Here is a 19,030-nt window from a genome sequence, read left to right as displayed (position 1 = left end):
GGAGGTTGTTCCATATAGATTTATTCATGCAAGTCCCCATGCAAAAAGGCAGATTTAACATCCATCTGATGGACTTCCCATTTGAAAGAGGCAGCAAGGGAAAGAACAAGGAAGATAGAGTTAATTTTGGCAACAGGGGAGAAGAGGGAAGAGTTGATGATCCAAATTTTGCTCACTTCATCATTATGAGCAACAAATGTCGAGGGAAGAGTTGATGATCCAAAGTTGTTAAACTTATACAACCTTGTAGAATCATCAACAATGTCAGTAGCTAAAATCTCTCTAGGATCTCTTAGGTCCTTAATTACAACATCATGAGGTGAAAATTCAACAATTTTACCTTCACCTAAATGAGTTATCTGATATATAGATAGAAGGTTGCAGGATAAGGTTGGAACACATAATACATCATTAAATTGACCATTATCTAGATGAATAGTTCCAGTCCCTACAACACTAAGAGATCTATCATCACCAACATATATATTTTTGGTGTTACAATCATTAAAAGAAGAAAACATGGCTTTGTTTTTGGCCATGTGATAAGAAGCTCCAGAATCAATGAGCCACTCATGAGAATGAGAAGAAGAAGATACATTTAGTGCATAACCAGATCGAGATGCTTAACAACCACATATAGAAAGTGTTATTCCTGAAGATGAAGTTGAAGTTGAAGAGTGCTCCAAATGGATGTTATGCTTCTTCATTGTTGCTTCCAAGGCTTCCATCTTCTTAAAGAATTTGGATTCTAAGTGGTCATCTCAATTACAAAAGTTGCAATGTTTATCAGTCTTCTTACCTTTCTTTCTATTTGACTTATCATTTTGTTGAATTGATTTTTCATTTTGAGACTGAAAGTTCTTAGGACCTTTGGTTGGTTGAGGACCATTCATTTTTGGATGCTGCTTCTTAGGATTCTTTGAACTTGGTTGCTGCTGGGCGGATAAGGCTTTCTTAGAAGAGTTTCCAAAATTAAGAAGACCGAGATGTAAGAGCTTTTCTTGTTCTCCTATTAAAGAATCACAAAAGACATCAAAAGAGGGGGACTTGTAGGCTTGTCCTTGAGAAATAAAAGCTTCTCTAATAGAATGGAAGGTGGAAAAAAACACATAGTACACTGGTCCTAACTTAGTAAGAATGGAATAGATAAGGATACCATCTTCTTTATTAACCTTAACACCTTCCAAGAGAAGTCTAAGGGTCCTGAACCTGGACAAAAAATCTTCAATAAAGGAAAAATTATTGGGGTCCAACATAAGCAACTCATTTTCGAGTTGATGAGCTCTAATTTCATTTTTAATTCCAAAAACTTTATTGAGCTATTTCACTGCTTCATCAGGTGTATCAAGTTCTCCGATATGGAATCTAAGGTCTGGAGAAATAGACATCCCTATCAACCCATGTTTTTGATTTTGCTTATTTTCCCATTTTACTGCCTGATCTTTATCTTTAGGTTTAGACTCTTGGCCTGAGGCTATTCTATAAAGACCTTTACTTCTAAGTGAATCCTCCATGTAGGACATCCATTGGAAGTAGTTGGTGTTGTCAAGAATAACTTGGCATGGACTTTCCATTTTAATAGAAATTGAAACAGTAGATGCTGAAACTAAGTGTTCCAATGGAAACATCTTGAAAAATTAGGGCGATTAAAGAAAAAAGGCTCTGAAAACGGCTTCTAGATGAAGAAGTTATGGCTTTTTGAAGAAAAGTTGTTGAATATGCCGACGAAGTACGTGAATGTGAGGAAGTGAATGATAATGTTATATTTAAAAAAAAATCCCCCCTCTTTCCAAACTTAATCTAAGTAGCTCACTTTTATAAAATAAAATAAAATTATGTGACCCAATTTTATAAATAAGTGAAAATCACTTTTACACTGGTACTTTATGAGCTACTCACTAAATTGTAACTAAAATAAAAGATAAAGAGACTTTAGAATTATAAGTGGCTCACTTTTTATAATGGGTAAGAACACTTTTACATAAAGTAACTTTAAAACATAAGTTGCATGTGCTTTTTGAAAAAAAACTCAACAAAAAGAAAGACTTGAACCCAAGACCTCTATTCTCATAAAGTAACTTTGGACCAAGTGAGCTAGTTTGAAAGGTTAGTAATTTTTTGAAAATAGGAAGAGGGTGTTTTTTTTTGCAGTCACTGAATCTTTGGAGTGTGTGCTTACCTGAAAATACCCTTTTTACTTACAAAACAAAAAAACACACAACCCAATGCAAACATGCAAAAAAAAACCAAACCTTATGGCTTGAACTTAGCTTTCGCTAGAAACTAAATATTTTACTCAATGTTTCTGATTTTCTGAGATCACGCTAAGGCGCGGCTGAAAAGAGCATACACATGCGAAAAATCCTTTCTTTCTATTTCTGATTTAACCAGATCACACAAAGTCGCGAGGCAAAGAGCATAACACATAAATAAAATGTATAGATCCAATAATAAAAAAGAGAGAGCTAAATAAACCGAAATAAAGAGAGAGATGAATAACTAAAACTGCAAATAAACATTATATACCTCGAGATCTTAAAAATGACGTAGCTAAGGTTAACAGAAACTTTTTCGCGTGAAATGAAAGGGGTTCCTCAGTGGAAGAGATGCTCCTAACACAAAAGAGTAGTCATCTCGGCCCGAAAGGAGTCAGAAATAGTAGAGCTAGGAAACGACAGTCGGATGTAGTTGTACCGGCTTAGGATTTAGATCACCAACAGATGCGGCCCTCAAATATCCCTGATACCATGTAGGAATTTACAGGGTAAGTTCCTCATATAGAAAACCAATGGAAACCGCTCACAAACAGGTCACAGATCAATACACCAGTATTCTTGATGTGGTTAAAACCCTCAAAGAGGGAAACAGTCCACGATTTGAGCCAACGCGACCACTTTAGGCAATTTATTGATAAAAGAAAGAAAATTTACATAAGTGTTTCTCATGAACGATCACCTTATAAATGACCCTCAACGCTCTTTAAATAGAGATCATGGACCAATCGGGTTTTAAGCCACAGATCAAGTGTCGGTAATACCGAGGAGAGAATGAATCGTCTGATCACTTCATGTCTTGAACATATCGTGACCGTCGGATTGTAAGTTACAAAAGTACATAGTAAAGGAACACACTTTACCTAACTCTACACTAGACCAAGTTATACTTAACTATTTCCTATGTGTCGGAATATCCTAACATTTTTGTATTAGTCATTTTCTTAAAAATAGTAAATGTGAATGGCAAAACAAAGCATCCAACTAAAAAATATAAAAACCATTGCATAAGACATATCCAATACCATTTTAAATATTGGCATTTATTTCAACTTTTGTATGTTATAAGTTTTACCCTTTTTTCATATATTGGTGCAAATATTTACAAAACCCTTTAACCTATCATATCTATCTTTTTATAAAATATTTTTTTCCAGAAAAAATATTAAAATCAATTTGAAAACATTTCCTAACCATCTAAAAAAATATATCTTATACAAATACAAATAAAATTAAATCTTACCAAATAATAAACACATCAAGACATAATAAACACATCAAGACATCCAATAGCAAGGAAGATAAAAAAAAACATAATATATATCTTATTATAAACATTATACACAAAATTATTAAACTTAAAAACCACTCCTTAAAGTAATCTAACATCTAAAACTTCAATTCAAAAAGTAATTTATCACACCTTGATTCAATATCTAAATTGAATTCAAAACATATGATAGTGTTGGGAAACATTGAAGCCACCTTCAAAGGAGGAATTTGAAGTGTTTGCATGATAAATCTGTGAATTTGGTCATTTTGCCCCTAAACTTCAAAGATCTCCTCATTCCCTTTTGTTTTATTTTTGTTGTTGTGCACTGGTAGAAGTCGGGATGCCATTTTCTACCAATTCCAGATCGTTTTGGCGGTCCTGCAGGTTGGAGGATTTGACAGGCTCATGGGCAAGGGTGGAATAATCTAATTTCATTTTGCTCCAAAACCAGTGCTCTTGCCATATTCGTGTCATCTCTTCAATATGCACATTTTTGGTCTCCGGGAGGAGAAAATAGACAAACAGAGTCATGATCACTGTCCAGGCGGCATAAAACAGAAAAATGCCGAATCTAAAATGGCAGAGCATGGACAGGAAAACCTGTGCCAAAACAAAGGATACCAACAGATTTACCGAAACGTTGATAGTTTGCCCCGCGGACCGAATTTCAAGGGGGTAAATCTCACTGGAAACCAACCAGTTGAGGGAACCCCACGACCATCCAAAGCCAACTGCATAAGCGCAGAACAAGAACACGGTAAAGTATGAATACCCCTTGCTCATTCCATTGTCTCCGAACTTTAACGACAGGATCACGGCAACCAACACCTGCAATGCAATAACCAAGACTTAGTAAGCGAACATAACCTTTTTGATCAAATTTAGGGAAAGATTATATTTAATAGTCAGGTTGACTAGGTTTAATGGTTAATAACATTTCTTTTTTCACAAAAAAATTCAAATCAAAATGAAAATTTAGATTATGAAATATTATGAATAAAATAAATAATGAAAACAAATAATGTAGCAATATCAGGACAAGTAAATGAACAAACGTAGTTTACAGAAATTACAAATTCATGACACATTTCTGGTAAGAATTTAATCTAACGGTTAGAGTAGTGGAAGTGGATTCAGCGCTATCAAAAATCTTGAAGCACTCAAAAGCGATCCTGAAACTTGACAACTGTAACCCCAATTTCCACAAATTTCAACTAAATTTTATTAAAATCTTACCTAAATTTATATTATTTTCCAAACTAAATTATAATCTGGCTAAACTACTCTAAATGAAATTGTTTTACCCTTTGATCAAACCAATAACAATTAGCATTAAACAACAATAATCACAGAAACATGGTGCCTTGTTACAAAATATGTCTATACGGAAACATATAATTTGTAGATTCAGACCAGGCAATCATTGATCATCAGACTGAAAAATACAAACAGAAAATGACTAAATCATCATAATTCAATAGCTGAAACGGCCAAACTGAAAAATACAAACAGAGAGTGAATCCCATGCTTACTGTAAAAGAGGAGAAATTAACAGTGAGATACTACATTGTCCTATTGGCATGAAAATATGAGTGAATCACTGAATATGAAAACAAATAGACACATAGAACAGCAACAAAAAAACAGAGTAAATTATACATTGAGAGTCAATATCAAAGAGCATAAAAAATATGAATGTACTGATTTCATAGATGTTATGTAGTCTTCTTTGCATTTAAATAAAGAATGTTATTTAATATTGGTATTCAGATCAATCTCAGTTCTGAATCTATCAATCATTAAATGGGAGAAAAAACCAGTTGCAAACCTAAGATCTGTATGAATGAGGAACTTAAACGGAAACCAAATGGAATGGAGGCAACATACCTGGCAGATGATCATCTGCAGTCCACCCTCGAGGAACAGGGGTCTCCGTCCTACCTTGTCAACGATGAATATGGAGATTATGATGGAAACCAAATTCACCACACCAAGAATAACTCCAGCCAAGAGAGCAGCATCAGCTCCAAATCCTATGGTACTGAAGAGAACTGGACCATAAAACGAGATGACATTGATGCCGGTGAGCTGCTGAAAGAAGGGAATGGCCAGAGCCATGACCAGTTGAGGTCTGTATTTCCTTTTGATAATGTTGCGGAAGGGATGCTTCACCGCCTTCGAAACCTCGCTGGCCTCTATCAAGTGTTGCAGCTCCTCCTCCACGTTTGGCGTGCCGCGGATCCTCTCCAGCACGGCCCTGGCCTTCTCCATTTGCCCCCTTTCGATTAGACTGTTGGGGGTGTCGGGCAGGGTGAAGGAACCTACCAACATTATTAACGCTGGGACAGCTGCCAGTCCCAGAGAGAGACGCCACCCCCAATTCTGGATCTTGGCAGTGCGATAATTTATCAGATTTGCAGCAAGGACCCCAATTCCTAGGAATAGATGGAAGCCAATGTTGAGAGCTCCCCTCATTCTGGGAGGGGCCATTTCCGACAAATAAATAGGCACGGACTGAGCAGCATGACAATTCATATCAACATTCAGTATAAGTCCCTTACTCCGGTTTACAGAAGAAAGGAAAATGCAAAAACAGGGGTGTAACTGTTTGAAATGATTAGGGAGAACTAGTCTTGAGAGATGAGCTTACTTGGAGAGAAAAACCCACACCTAAACCAAGCAAAATACGGCCAAGGATGAGCATTTCCACATTGACTGCAGCCCCATTTGGAGCTGCACCAGTGACGAAGGTTGAGCCTCCCAGCAGCATTGACTTCTGTCGTCCAAAAGCTCTTGTTGTGGCCGAGGCCATGACGGACGACACTGACCCGGCTATATAAAGGGAAGAAGTGAAGGAAGTCAGTATCTCGCTGTCGAACTTGCAATAGTTGTTTTGTTTGGCAGTGGATTCCTGCCTATACACTTGTGGAAAAAATTTCTTCAGGAAAGACGGCATGGATGTAACTCCACCTGTAAAACAATGTGTTGATAATGGAGTTGGTTATGACCCTCTGTTACAGACATCAAAATTGGTTATGAACTTCAACTTCAGATGAAAACGAATGATTCCAGTTGTTAGCCAAGATAGAGATTGAGAGTTACGTGTTGTTACCTGAGATTCCAATGTCATAGCCAAAGAGGAGCCCTCCTGTGGCTGCAACGATGCAAGTGACCAGCACATACGGAGTCAAACTACCAGCATAGTTCTTATGCACAACAGGGCCAGTGGCCACCAACCCACCTCCTGCCATGATGGCTCCACACTGAGCACTGAGAAACAAGTCCAGGCTTCTCCTCCTCTACTTAAGTAGTTGAATTTTAACGCAGATGGAACTCCACTGTGAACAAACTTTGCATCAGTAATTTTAAGTCAGAAGTGGGAAGAAATTATCGAAGTATGATGGCAGGATGTCATACCACATGCATGTGACATGCTCTGTATAGTGACATTCAAGTTCGGATCTTTATAATTCGATTTGTTTTCTGCTATTTTTGTCCCATGTCAAAGTCAAATACTATATTTAAATCTTCTACAAATGCTATATTTAAATCTTACCAATGTTAAGCAGGAAAATAGGCAGGTTGCTGAATATCACATGTTCTGTACAGTGAAATTCAAATTTAGTGTTACGTGGGTAGTGTCGTCCACTTCAATATTATTATTTATTCGTGAGCGATAAGCGATTCGATTCGTTTGAGGTTTATGTGACTGAATCTAAAATGGTGTAATATTAATAATTTAATAATCTCTCGAGTTGAAGGTTAATAATCATCAATAATCTTTTGACTTTTGATATATTTGTTTTGAAATATTTTAAAACATTTTAATATAGCTTTTATTTATTAATTATAATTTCGATTCTATATAGGTTGTTTCTATTTCACAATTTTTGTAATTTCTAAAAAAGAATAATTAATCATTATATTAATAAATAATAATATAATTTTTTATTTAATATTAAGTATTTTTATTTTATTTATGTGTAAATAAAATTGAATATATATATATATATATATATATATATATATATATATATATATAATTATAATTTATAAAATAAGTATAAAAATGATTCAATTTGGTTAGGTATTCTAAGTTTTTGTTTTACTTGTTTGTTTGAAAATAAGACACTACTTTACTAGTTATTCTAAATTTTCGTTTTACTTGTTTGTTTGAAAATAAGACAATACGTTATGAGTTATTCTAAATTTTTGTTTTACTTGTTTGCTCGAGAATAAGACAATACTTTATTTTTATTTTTTTTAAATTATTTAGATTAATGATTCGATGACCAAAAAAAATTGAATATATATATATATATATATTCCTGTTAAAATATTTATGCTGTGTAGATAATCATGGATAAAGGATTGGTCTTTTACTCTTCTTAGTCTTTTTAATTTTTTAATAAAAATAATCATTTTCAATTTATTATCGTATTCTAAATTTTTGTTTTACTTGTTTGTTTGAAAATAAGACAATACTTTATTTTCATTTTTTTAAAATTATTTAGATTAATGATTCGATGATCAAAAAAATTAATTTGAAATATATATATATATATATATATATATATATGTTATAAAATATTTATGCTGTGTCTGTATTTTAAAATTATTTAGATTAATGATTCGATGATCAAAAAAATTAATTTGAAATATATATATATATATATATATATATATGTTAAAATATTTATGCTGTGTCTGTATAGATAATCATGGATAAAGGATTTGTCTTTTACTCCTCTTAGTCCTTTTTAATTTTTTAATAAAAATTATCCTTTTCAATTTATTTTTTAAAAAAAAACTTGATTTTCAAACTTGGCAACTACATTATTGTACATATCAACGGTTTTAAGTAACAGTTTCCCCAATGTATTATGTATTTCTCACGAAAATGTGGTTCTCCCTCTCTGTGTGCTGCCCAATTCTTTGTGTTATGCTCTTTCCAAAAATGTTGTCATCCTCTGGCGGATCTTTATACTTCGATTTGTTTTTATTCGTGGATTCACCGAGTCAATGTCAAACGTTGTATTTTTTATTTTTATTTTTTTTTGCTCCTTTCACTTTGCATGAGTTATTTTAAGCTGCGGTGGCAGGAAATTATGAAAATATGGCCGGCTATCCTACCCGCAGGTATATCACATGCTTCTGGACAGTAAAATTCAATGGAGAATTGCGTTCGCATCTTTATAATTCGATTTGTTTTTGTGCCGCGTGTCAATGTCAAATACCATATTTAAACCGCTTCGCATCGCTAATAGTAAGCAGGAAAATAAGCAAGCGTCGATATCCATGTTCTGTACATTTATGCAATGGAATTAAAAAAATGGATAACGCAATATTACTAATTTCAAAAAACTCCATTCCTGGAATATATTTAATTTTTAAGTATTTTAATGTTAATGATTTTAATGACCTTAAACTTTTAATATGTGTGATTTTTATTTTAACATTAATAATTTCAATAATCTTTTAACTTTTAATATATATGATTTTGAAATATATTAAAATATTTTAATATAATTTTTATTATCAAGTAAAATAATTTAAATTTGATATAGGATGTTTTTATTTTACACGTTTTTAAATAGAATAATTAAATTTATTATATTAATCAATGATAATTAAATTATGTATTTAATATTAAGTATTTTAAATTTATTTGGTTTATATATATATATATATTAGTTTTTCTTAATTAATATTGATGATGATGATGGTGGTGGTTAACATCCACTGAGACCAAACTTTGGTTTATCCGACCTAAAGAAACAAATTATTAGTTTCATTTAATATTTTATTCCTATGCTCAAAAAGCAGCTTGGAGAGAAGCATAATTTTGACATTGTAAAAGGCTAGGAAGGTCAATATTGCCACAAAGATTATGAAACTAAGATCTAATGTGGTTGTACGCGCGACACTCTAAGAGGAAGTGGTTTTCATCCTTGATGTTTCTATTCTCACAGAGATGGCAGATCCTTTCCATCCATGGTGTTTTAGGAACTGCCCAACGAACTCTTTCACTATGGAGCTCATGAGAGTTATATTAATTTTCTTCTTTGAACTAGTTAAAATAGAGAGATACTTTTGATCTTCTCGGTGGATTGATGACCTTCTTATAATAACTTAATTTTCTTTTAGCCGCAAAATCTTCCTCACACCACATTTTATCTTTGAACTTAGAAGTAACAATATTTTTAATGTTATTAATGTTTTGCAATGCGTCATTCTGGTTGATCTTCCAATAGTTTAACCAGGGCCTCGTGTCTTTATACCACCCCGTTTGAGCCTTAGGTGGTTTTGGCTGGAATTTAAAGCTAGCTTAGGAAGTCTATGATCTCCTATATAAGTATAAAGTTCTTCCAACTTGTTTAGTTAGTATATGCTTTTATGTTGTTTGTATGTGGATAAGAGAATGTAAGATTAAGTACAATTTTTTCAATTTTTCTTAGTTTCCAAAATAAGTACATAAATTATTTTGATTATATCTAATGATTAGATGACAACAAAATTTAACTAGAAGTGAAGAAACCATATATTTTTTATTTATAAAAACATATTTATGTTTTGTGTAAGTAATTATGGATAAGAGGTTTGTCTTTTACTCTTCATTTTTTAAGTATAAATTGACTCTTTTCCAACTTTTTTGCTAAGAGAAGCCTGATTTGCAAACTTGACAACCATACAACATCATTGTATATATCAATTTTCTAATGAACACTTTTCCCAATTTCCAATTCTAGCATTGAATTTGTTTGAGTTTATATTATAAAATAAAGAATTTCCATGTTTCTTATTATAGGTTTTTCTCCTTACAAGAATTAGCATTGAATTTGTTTGAGTTTATATTATAAAATAAAGAATTTCCATGTTTCTTATTATAGGTTTTTCTCCTTACAAGAATTACAATTATAGCTAGAACTAAATTCAAGGCTTCAAAGTCTACCTTAACATGAAGTATTTATGGTAGGAGACACAAAAAAATACTTCTCCTTTTTCAATTTCTTAGTAAACCAACATCACTTTTCCCTCTACTATACCCTCTATTATAGAACACCAAAACATGAAAACCAAAAAGACTGGTAAATAACAATTACAACATAGGCAAGGAAAAAAAATACCAATCTTATGCAACTTTATTATTTAGCACACATTCAAGGTCCATTATTATTATTATTATTTTCTTTGTGAATCTCACATTTTTAAGTTTTATTCTAAAACTATCCTCCAAATTTTAAAGTCTAATATAATTTTCAATGTCTCACATCTCTACTCTCAAAAAATATAATGTACACACTTGAGAGAATTTGACATAATCATGCACATTAATTTATGAATTGCTTCAAACTTTAATAACAACCAAGCCAATGTTTTATGTTCTTTCAGTAAATATATAATAAAAATGATATTTCTATAACTTTTAAAAACTATTTTAAATTTAAATTTAAGTTTACAAATGTTTTGTATTAATATTTTCACAATTGTTTGTCATTTTTTTTGAATTCTTGCAAATGATTTCTATTATAATGGAAAGTAATTACATTGAGAGCTATTCAAGAAAAATCCTAGCTTGCCAAAAGTAAACTAGTCCAAGATTCAAAACCAAAACTAGACTGTAGTCATGGGCTTCCTTCATAGCGGCATAGCTCTGCTATTCAGTTGAAGGGACCATAGACAAAAGAGAGTTACAATATTCTTAATTGAAAGCCAAGAAGACCACTTAAGACAATTCCTAGTACTATTAAAAAATATTGTAGTCACCATATACATCATAAAGAGTTACATGCTTGATGACTGTTTTCCAAAAAATAAAAAAGGAACTCCAAAATTGTTGATGACTGTTTTCCAAAAAATAAAAAAGGAACTACAAAATTGATGCTGCTAGGACAACACCAGAAAACCATGCTAGGAGTGCATCTAGACCACAACCAAAGGAAAAATTTATAACTTGAGGATCCTCATGATCCTCCATCCGAAGTAGAGACTAAGTATTTCTCCACTCCAGCAAGTATGGGGTCAATATCATCCAGGCTGAAGCTAAGATTCCTTTGTATCCTTTTCATGGCTTCCTGTCTTGCAAAAAAATCGACAATTATCCGAGGATGTCAAGCTAGTGGTGCACAATGATAGAGTGAAGAAACCCAATTGCATCTATGTCCAAAGGCTCTGATAAAGTGAAGAAAGTGTAGCGGCTTTTCATGAACCGCCCGGGTCTGGAACCCAATTGCATCTGGAACCCAATTGCATCTGTGTCCACACACTCTCTCATAGAGTAAATAAAGTGTCGGTTTCTTCTCCATAAAAACCCTAGGTATGGAACCCAATTGCATCTTACTCTAAGAGTAGGATCTCTCTTTAACTTTCAGAAAAATAGAGTAAAACAAGTTCACCATTGAATCCCATACAAATATGTTACTTGTCCATGGTCACTTTTCAATTGTTTTCGTTATCTTCAATAATTTTGATTCTGTATATGTAATTTGGACACTCATTTTTGGTTTTTTAAGAACATAATTATATCATCCTTTACAAAATTGTAATTTTTAATTATATAAAATAAAATTTTGAATAAATAAATAAAATTTAATATTCTAATTTTTATTTTTAATATTTAAATTACACAATTCAGCTCAATTCTTCACCAAATTCTTACCAAATTTTCAACCAAACCAAAAAGAAAAGAAGACACCAAACATAAAAGAAGGCAGTGGGATGGACTCTGGTCTAGAGCTCCGGAGTGCGTCGGGACGGGGGAAGCCATGTTCTCAGTGACACAGCCAACCAGCAATCGACCACGCCATCAGGCACGAAGATCCAACCAACCAGCTTGAGCCTTTCTCTGTTATTTGGAGGATCCTCCAACCAGCACAGGTCTCCGGTCTACTCGTTACGAATCTGCATGGCCACCTTCTTTTCTGGCTGGACACGTTTCATGGGAATAGGTCTACAGGCGCTCAGCCATGCAGGGAGACACCTGGTGTCTTTATCCTAGCTATACACACTATCGCTAAACTCTACTTATACTGCGTCCCGTGGGCCGTTTTTCGGTTTCCTCTCTGGCCGTCCAGGCCAGAGGAAAGGTAGCAGAAGCGGGTTCATAATCGTAATTTTCAGTTCTTGATTCCCTTTCTTTGCTGGTTTTTGTCAAGCATGGGTTTTCTCGACATGGTTCCTCCGCTTCCTGATGCGCTTTCGGACTCCTCTCACGGGTCAGTTATCTTCTTCTCAGCTGTTTTCTCCCTTTAGTTTCACTATCATGATGTTTTAAATGATTTTGGATAGATATTTACAGCTATTGGTCCATGTTTATGAGTCTGTTTTAGTCCCTGTGAGGAATGTTTGCTACTTAAGGATGGTTTTCTGTAAAATTCATGCTTAAAATATGTTGAAATCTATTATAAACAAGATTAAGGCATCTATCTTTATTTATAGCCCATGTTCAGACATAAGATTTCGCATAGGGAGATGGTGGTGCATCATACAGATCTACTGTTGCTGTATTGACTGTCAAAATGAGCCAGTAGAATAGGTTTCAGTAAGTTAGTTTGCCCTGGTTCGAATCTCTTTGGCTCACAAGGTTTTACGGCAGGCATTTTTCGCTGGATTTTTAATTTCAAAAGTCTTCTCCGGTGTCTGAGCAGATTCATAAATTCCTCTGGCTGTTCAGAGCTGATCTTCCATCATCTTTTGCTCAGAAGTTTCTCACCCCCATGCAATATGACATTTTGACGGTGGAGTCTCGTCCTTCTCTGTCATTCCTCTGAATGCTAGCTGACCCTTGAACGTAATCTTCCCTGTCCTTGAAGCTTCCTTTTTGAGGTTTCGGTACCTTTTCCCTGTGGTATCTTTAAGTCCATATCTAGTCCATATCTAGCTCTCCTGACATAATCTACGGGAAACTTCCTCGTTGTACTTTTTCTATAGTTTTCCCTCTCTAGTGATCTTTTCATCCAGGCTCAATTGCAGAACGTTCTCTTTAGGCTATCATTTCAAATCGCCTCCGTGCAGTACTTCCTTTCCAGCTCCTTCTGAGCATTCCATTTTCTTCTAGGATGTCGGTTGATAGTGACTCCCCGGCCACGCAGGCTCTTTTCAGAGCTGCTATCGAGGCTGAAAAAGCACGTGAATTTGCCATCCAAGACTCTAGCTGGCATGCCACGGTGGACGAGATGCTTCCTTCTCCTTGTCAGGCCTTTTCTCTCCCTGCACGACCGGTGCCGGATTCGGACAAAATGGATCCTGCCTCCTCTAAATTTGGTAAAGCGCGTGAAAAGGCTGAGCGCTTCAATAAATCCTGGAACCCGGTCAAAACAATCCCCCCGCCAAAGGCTGTCTCTGTCACGAGTGCTACATTGTCTGAACGCATTGATAGCCTTCAAAAGCTTATTGATTGGGAAATGGCATTTCCCGGAGATGACAGAGGATGAAATGAGATCATGGCTATCAACAAAATGGACTCCTCTGATTGGATATACTCCAGTCATTTCTCGGCTGATGAAAGACTGGTTCTCCTTTCACTTCCTAAAATCATCGGATCTTGAAATGATTCTTAATAAACCTTGGGTGTTTGGCAGGAGTTTTTTGTCATTATCTCGGTGGTACATGGGCTTCGACCCTCTTAAAAACATGCCATCGAATTGTATGATTTGGGTCAAGCTTCCCAATCTTCCGCTGGAATTATGGTCTGTTGAAACCCTCAAAGAGATTGGTAATTCAGTTGGTAAATTTATTTATGTTGACCCCTGGGTTAGAGGGGAGAAGGATAAAAGGATTGCTTGGATTTTGATTGAGAAACCTTACAAAGGTGGCTATCCGGATCATATTGAGATAACTTGGGAGGGGGCCACAATATGTCAAAGACTTGACTTTTGGGGTATCCCTTTTCGATGCTCTCTCTGTCATCGAACAGGACACCTCATCAAAAATTGCAGTCTCCATTTTAATCGCAAACCAAAGCGGCGCCCTCTCTATAGGGGTAGAATCTCCGGTGCTGAATCTCTTTCCGAAGATGCAGGTATCCTTGACAATCATGCACCTTCTCAGGTTAAGGCCTCTCGCCATTCTCAATTCAATTCTCATGATCAACCTGATGTCCCGCTCTCATCGGATTTTGAATGTCCTCTTATCCCCGAGCCTCTAGAAGAAAATCCGGTGCCCTCTCCATCTCCCATGAATAAAGGGGATTTTGTGGTGGGTTCACACCCCATTCTGATAAGCTCATCGACGCCTTCTTCTGTTACCCCTCCCGCAGGCCTCTCTAGAGGTAAGGAGCCTATGCCATCTCCTACTCCTTTTAATTCCCCGACGGAATCTCCGGTGAATAAATCTGATAGTGATATTGACCTTCTCCTTCAGAGGAATCCACCGGTCCTTGAACCTTTAACCATCCATAAGCCCTCTTTTCCTTCCATCAGCCCCAATTCCGCAAAGAATATTACCGTCCGGAAAAAGCAGAGAGGAGGAAGTCGTCATTTCAGGGGCAGAACAATTGTTTCCGATTTTGGCATCACAAACCTTTCCCTAGTTGAAGTTCCAATCTTAGATTCCGCTGACTCCCAGCCGCTTAGAGCATGTATGGCTGGTCAGTCTTCAAAATGACTTTCCTGACTTCTTTGAATATCAGGGGATTGGGCGCCCTCCCAAAATATTTGGCGCTAAAAGAGATTTTTGTATCAGCTCACTCTCATATTATCTTCATTCAGGAAACAATGCACTCAAGCAAGGTTTCATTAGCCTTTTTCAGAAGAATGTTTCCGTCCTGGCATATGGTTGCATCTGATGCTGATGGTTTGTCGGGTGGTCTGGTAGTTTTGTGGGACCCGACATGGGTCAAAGCTAAAGCCTTTAAATGTTGTGCAGGCATCCTAATCTCAGCTTCTGTCAGAGGTCGGCCTAAGATTCTAAACATTTTGAACATTTATGCGCCCTATAGGAACAGATCCTCCTTTTGGGATATGTTGTTTGCCTCGGAAATTCTAGACATTGAATCATTATTGATTGCAGGAGATCTCAACGCCACACTGAATTCTGATGAATGTTGGGGCAACTGCAGGAAGAATGACTCTATGGCTGATAGACTCCGCCTGGAATTTCTAAATAGGAATCTGGTTGATGTTATTCCTGTTAAAATGTCTCCAACATGGGATAACAACAGATCTGGTCTGGCTTTCATTGCTAAAAGACTCGATCGTTTCATCATCAATGCCAGTATCATTGCTGAATGGGGAATGCCTGTTGCTAGTACAGGTAATGATTATACATCGGACCATCGTCCCATCTTTCTTGATTGGAAGGATATTGAATGTAGGCTGGGCTATTCCTTTAAATTTAATAGAATCTATTTGACTGATAAATCCTTCAACGAGGTCATAACAAAAAAGTGGGAGGAATTAAAGCATTCTGAGATGGCTTCTTTCTCCACTTTCCGTGAAAAGATCCAATCTTTAAGGGAGGTGGCAAAGGATTGGCTAATTAAACAGAGGAAGAAGGATAAACAGGAGCTGGATGACATAAAAAAGGAGTTAGGTATCTTCTCTGCCTCAGTAAACTTCGACTGCTTGTCTTTTGATCAAAAAAATCATATCAGAACCTTGGAAAAAAAGAAACAAGCGTTGCTGCTAAAGGAAGAAGCATCCTGGAGGCTCAAAAGCAGAGCGACCTAGCTCAAGGATGGCGACCGGAACACAAAGTTCTTTCATAATTTTGCAAATGCAAGGAGGCATAAAACTTCGATCTGGAAGACTGAAGATGGTAATGGGGGGTTCTTTTACACACAACATGACATATCGGTGGAGGCCACAAGGTTCTTCCAGAAACAATACCAGCGGCGGACGAACGAGATAAATGATGTTTTCTGGGCGGTCGATCATGTGCCTGTTATGTTTGATGAAGATGCTAATACAGAGTTTTTCAAGCCCATTTCGGAAGAGGAACTTCATGGAGCTATCAAGAAATTCAAAAAGGACAAAAGTCCTGGGCCAGATGGCTGGCCGATTGAGTTCTTCTCTCACTTCTATGATATGTTTAAAGACGATTTGTTGGGGATGGTGGATGCTACACGTATATCAGGGAATATAAATAGCGCTCTCACTGCTACTTTCTTAGCTCTTATCCCCAAAAAGGATCAGTCTGAATCGTTTTCGGATTTCAGGCCTATCGCATTATGTAACATTCTTTTCAAAATCATATCTAAAATTATTGCTGAGAGAATGAAACCTGTTCTCAATTCCTTCATTTCCAGGGATCAGCATGCTTTTTTAAAAGATAGGAATATTCTTGATGCAGTCGCCACGACACAGGAGTGCTTATTTTCAGTTTTATCAAAAAACATTGATGCGACTATTCTTAAGATAGACCTAGAAAAGGCTTATGACTGTGTGGATTGGGGGTTCCTTAGAATCCTCCTGGCCAAAATTGGATTGAGGACTCAAGGAATAAACTGGGTGATGGCATGTGTTGAAAATGTTAAATACTCAGTTATTATCAATGGTATCCCTTCATCTTTCTTTCAGGCGAAGAGAGGACTGCACCAGGGCTGTCCTCTCTCTCCCCTCCTCTTTATCCTTGTCATGAATACTCTCAGCTCCCAGATCAACAAAGCAGTGGCAGATCAACGATGCATACCGATCAAGATTTGTAAGAATATATTTCTTTCTCATAACCTGTTCGTCGACGACATACTCATCTTTGCCATGCTATGCAAATCAAGTTGGCTCTGTCTCAACGAGATCTTTCAAAAGTTTCAATCAGCATCGGGCTTGGTCATAAACAGGATCAAATCCATGTTGTATCACAATGACTCTAATCAGGAGTTAGCTCAATGGATTGCCGCGTTATTTGGTATTAATTTGGCATCAATAAAGGAAGGCTTTAAATATTTGGGCTTCCTCCTCAAAGCAAAAGGGAACCGCAAACAGGACTGGTTATAGCTGATTGATCGTTTCTATAATAAAATTTCAAGATGGGAGATGTGATTCCTATCTCTGGGAGGCAGACTTATCCTGGTACAGACTGTCCTATCTCACCTTGCGGTTTATTGGGCTCATCTTTATTTTCTTCCCGCTTCTATTATTAGCAAAATGGTCTCTTTAGCTGCTAATTTTCTATGGGGTGGAAGAACTTATCATTCTAAGATCCACTTAGTCAAGATGGACTCCATCTCAAGACCGAAGAGGGTAGGTGGTTGGGGCCTTTTACATATGAGGTCCTTTGGCAAGGCCCTCCTCTGCAAATCTCTCCATAGAGGCATCTTCGGTGAGGGCAAGTGGAGTTCCATTATCAACCAAAAATATCTGAAAGGAAGGTCTGTGGTATATTGGCATAGGAGGAATACTCTGGGTACAAAAAGGGGATCAGCCATCTGGCTCAGCTTCAGAAAGGTTTAGGCTCTCTTCCTGGGATTCTTAAGATGGCGTATCTCTACCGGCTCTAGTATCCTTGTTGGTTTTGATCCAACTGTGCATGGACTGGAATCGATGCTCACTCCCGAACTGATTTCCTTCCTGCACTCAAAGGGTCTCTTCACTTGGAATAAATTGATAAAATCTTGGTCCTCATCTTCTCCAATATGGATGGACGGAGATGATCTATGTCTGCCTCTTTCTCTTCGGCCTACTTGGTGCTCGGCTGTAAATAATCTTGTAGGTAAAGGTATCAAACAAACAGGTTCAAAAGATGAGTCATTGAGTTGGTATGGTCTATGCGGAATTCCTCTATGCCTGTTCATGTAAAGGATCTATATGCAGCTGTCTCAACTAATCTTTCTCCGCTTCCCGCACCCATCTTTCCTTCCAAATTCTGGAAAGCGTCCTGTCCGCTCAAGACAATTTTATTTTCATGGTTGATTTTTACCAACAGGAACCTCACATGGGAGGTTCTTCAAAGAAAGGGATGGATGGGTCCGGGAAGATGTTCCATGTGTTGTGAGACGTCCGAATCAAATGCTCACATGTTCTTTCAGTGTGCTGCATCGTCCCAAATCTGGTATGATCTCTCCTTATCTCATGGTTTTCCTTACCAGGTTTTCTCATCTGTACAGGAGGGCTTCAAATGGTGGAGTGATCAATGCCCAGCATGGAGATCGTTATTCATCATTACGTGCTGGTTTCTATGGAAATGGAGGAATGCTCGCATCTTTCAGGAATCCAAGGCGCCAATTGCCACTGTTCTGGTCCATATATCCGCTTTGCTTGATCCTGCTTGAACCCTGCTGGTTATTCTGTGGAACCTTTTTACATATGGATCTTCTCTCCTTTTTGGATGGTTTTATTCAATGACTTATCATGATATATCTGTTTTGACATTTGGATAATCTTTTTTTGTAAGAGCTCAGATCTTTTCAGCATTAGTTCTATCTGTTTTTATCTACAAAATGAGATGGCCATGATGAGATAGCCTTTATATGTATTAGCCCTTTATATTCTCTTAATATAATTTCATGGTGCATTTCTCTCTGAAAAAGTAAAAGAAGGCAGTAGAA

At 36.3% G+C, this 19,030-nt stretch overlaps 2 protein-coding genes across 2 annotated transcripts; one reads left to right on the top strand and one right to left on the bottom strand.

Annotated features, from left to right (window-relative positions):
• Positions 1 to 3,759: 3,759 nt before the first annotated feature.
• Positions 3,760 to 6,797, bottom strand: LOC149239024 (sugar transport protein MST3-like). The gene is made up of 4 exons (XM_089367050.1): positions 6,659 to 6,797; positions 6,197 to 6,516; positions 5,434 to 6,060; positions 3,760 to 4,374 (listed from the first exon to the last, which is right to left on the bottom strand). The coding sequence occupies exons 1-4, from the start codon at positions 6,795 to 6,797 to the stop codon at positions 3,853 to 3,855; spliced, it is 1,608 nt and encodes a 535-aa protein (XP_089223176.1). The 3' UTR covers positions 3,760 to 3,852.
• An 8,463-nt stretch (positions 6,798 to 15,260) lies between these two features.
• LOC149239023 (uncharacterized) lies at positions 15,261 to 18,827 on the top strand. The gene is made up of 3 exons (XM_089369729.1): positions 15,261 to 16,077; positions 16,300 to 17,040; positions 18,409 to 18,827. The coding sequence occupies exons 1-3, from the start codon at positions 15,261 to 15,263 to the stop codon at positions 18,825 to 18,827; spliced, it is 1,977 nt and encodes a 658-aa protein (XP_089225855.1).
• Positions 18,828 to 19,030: the final 203 nt, after the last annotated feature.

Source organism: Pinus tabuliformis, chromosome 8, assembly GCF_031772625.1.
Source record: "Pinus tabuliformis cultivar Carrire ecotype Pingquan chromosome 8, CPIR1, whole genome shotgun sequence".
NCBI classification, from domain to species: Eukaryota; Viridiplantae; Streptophyta; class Pinopsida; order Pinales; family Pinaceae; genus Pinus; species Pinus tabuliformis.
Note: the sequence above shows the minus strand (reverse complement) of the source record. Positions and strands in the feature narration are given on the sequence as shown.

Bases quoted from the DNA above. Each gene is read 5' to 3' on its own strand.
- LOC149239024 (XM_089367050.1), bottom strand. From the start codon at position 6,797: ATGGCAGGAGGTGGGTTGGTGGCCACTGGCCCTGTTGTGCATAAGAAC. The intron at 6,061-6,196 runs GTAAGCTCATCT...CATGCTGCTCAG, and splicing joins GTGTGGGTTTTTCTCTCCAA to TCCGTGCCTATTTATTTGTC. The intron at 4,375-5,433 runs GTATGTTGCCTC...ATTGCATTGCAG, and splicing joins TGCAGATGATCATCTGCCAG to GTGTTGGTTGCCGTGATCCT.
- LOC149239023 (XM_089369729.1), top strand. From the start codon at position 15,261: ATGCACTCAAGCAAGGTTTCATTAGCCTTTTTCAGAAGAATGTTTCCG. The intron at 16,078-16,299 runs GTATCTTCTCTG...GGAAGACTGAAG, and splicing joins TGACATAAAAAAGGAGTTAG to ATGGTAATGGGGGGTTCTTT. The intron at 17,041-18,408 runs GTATCCCTTCAT...TTTTACCAACAG, and splicing joins ATACTCAGTTATTATCAATG to GAACCTCACATGGGAGGTTC.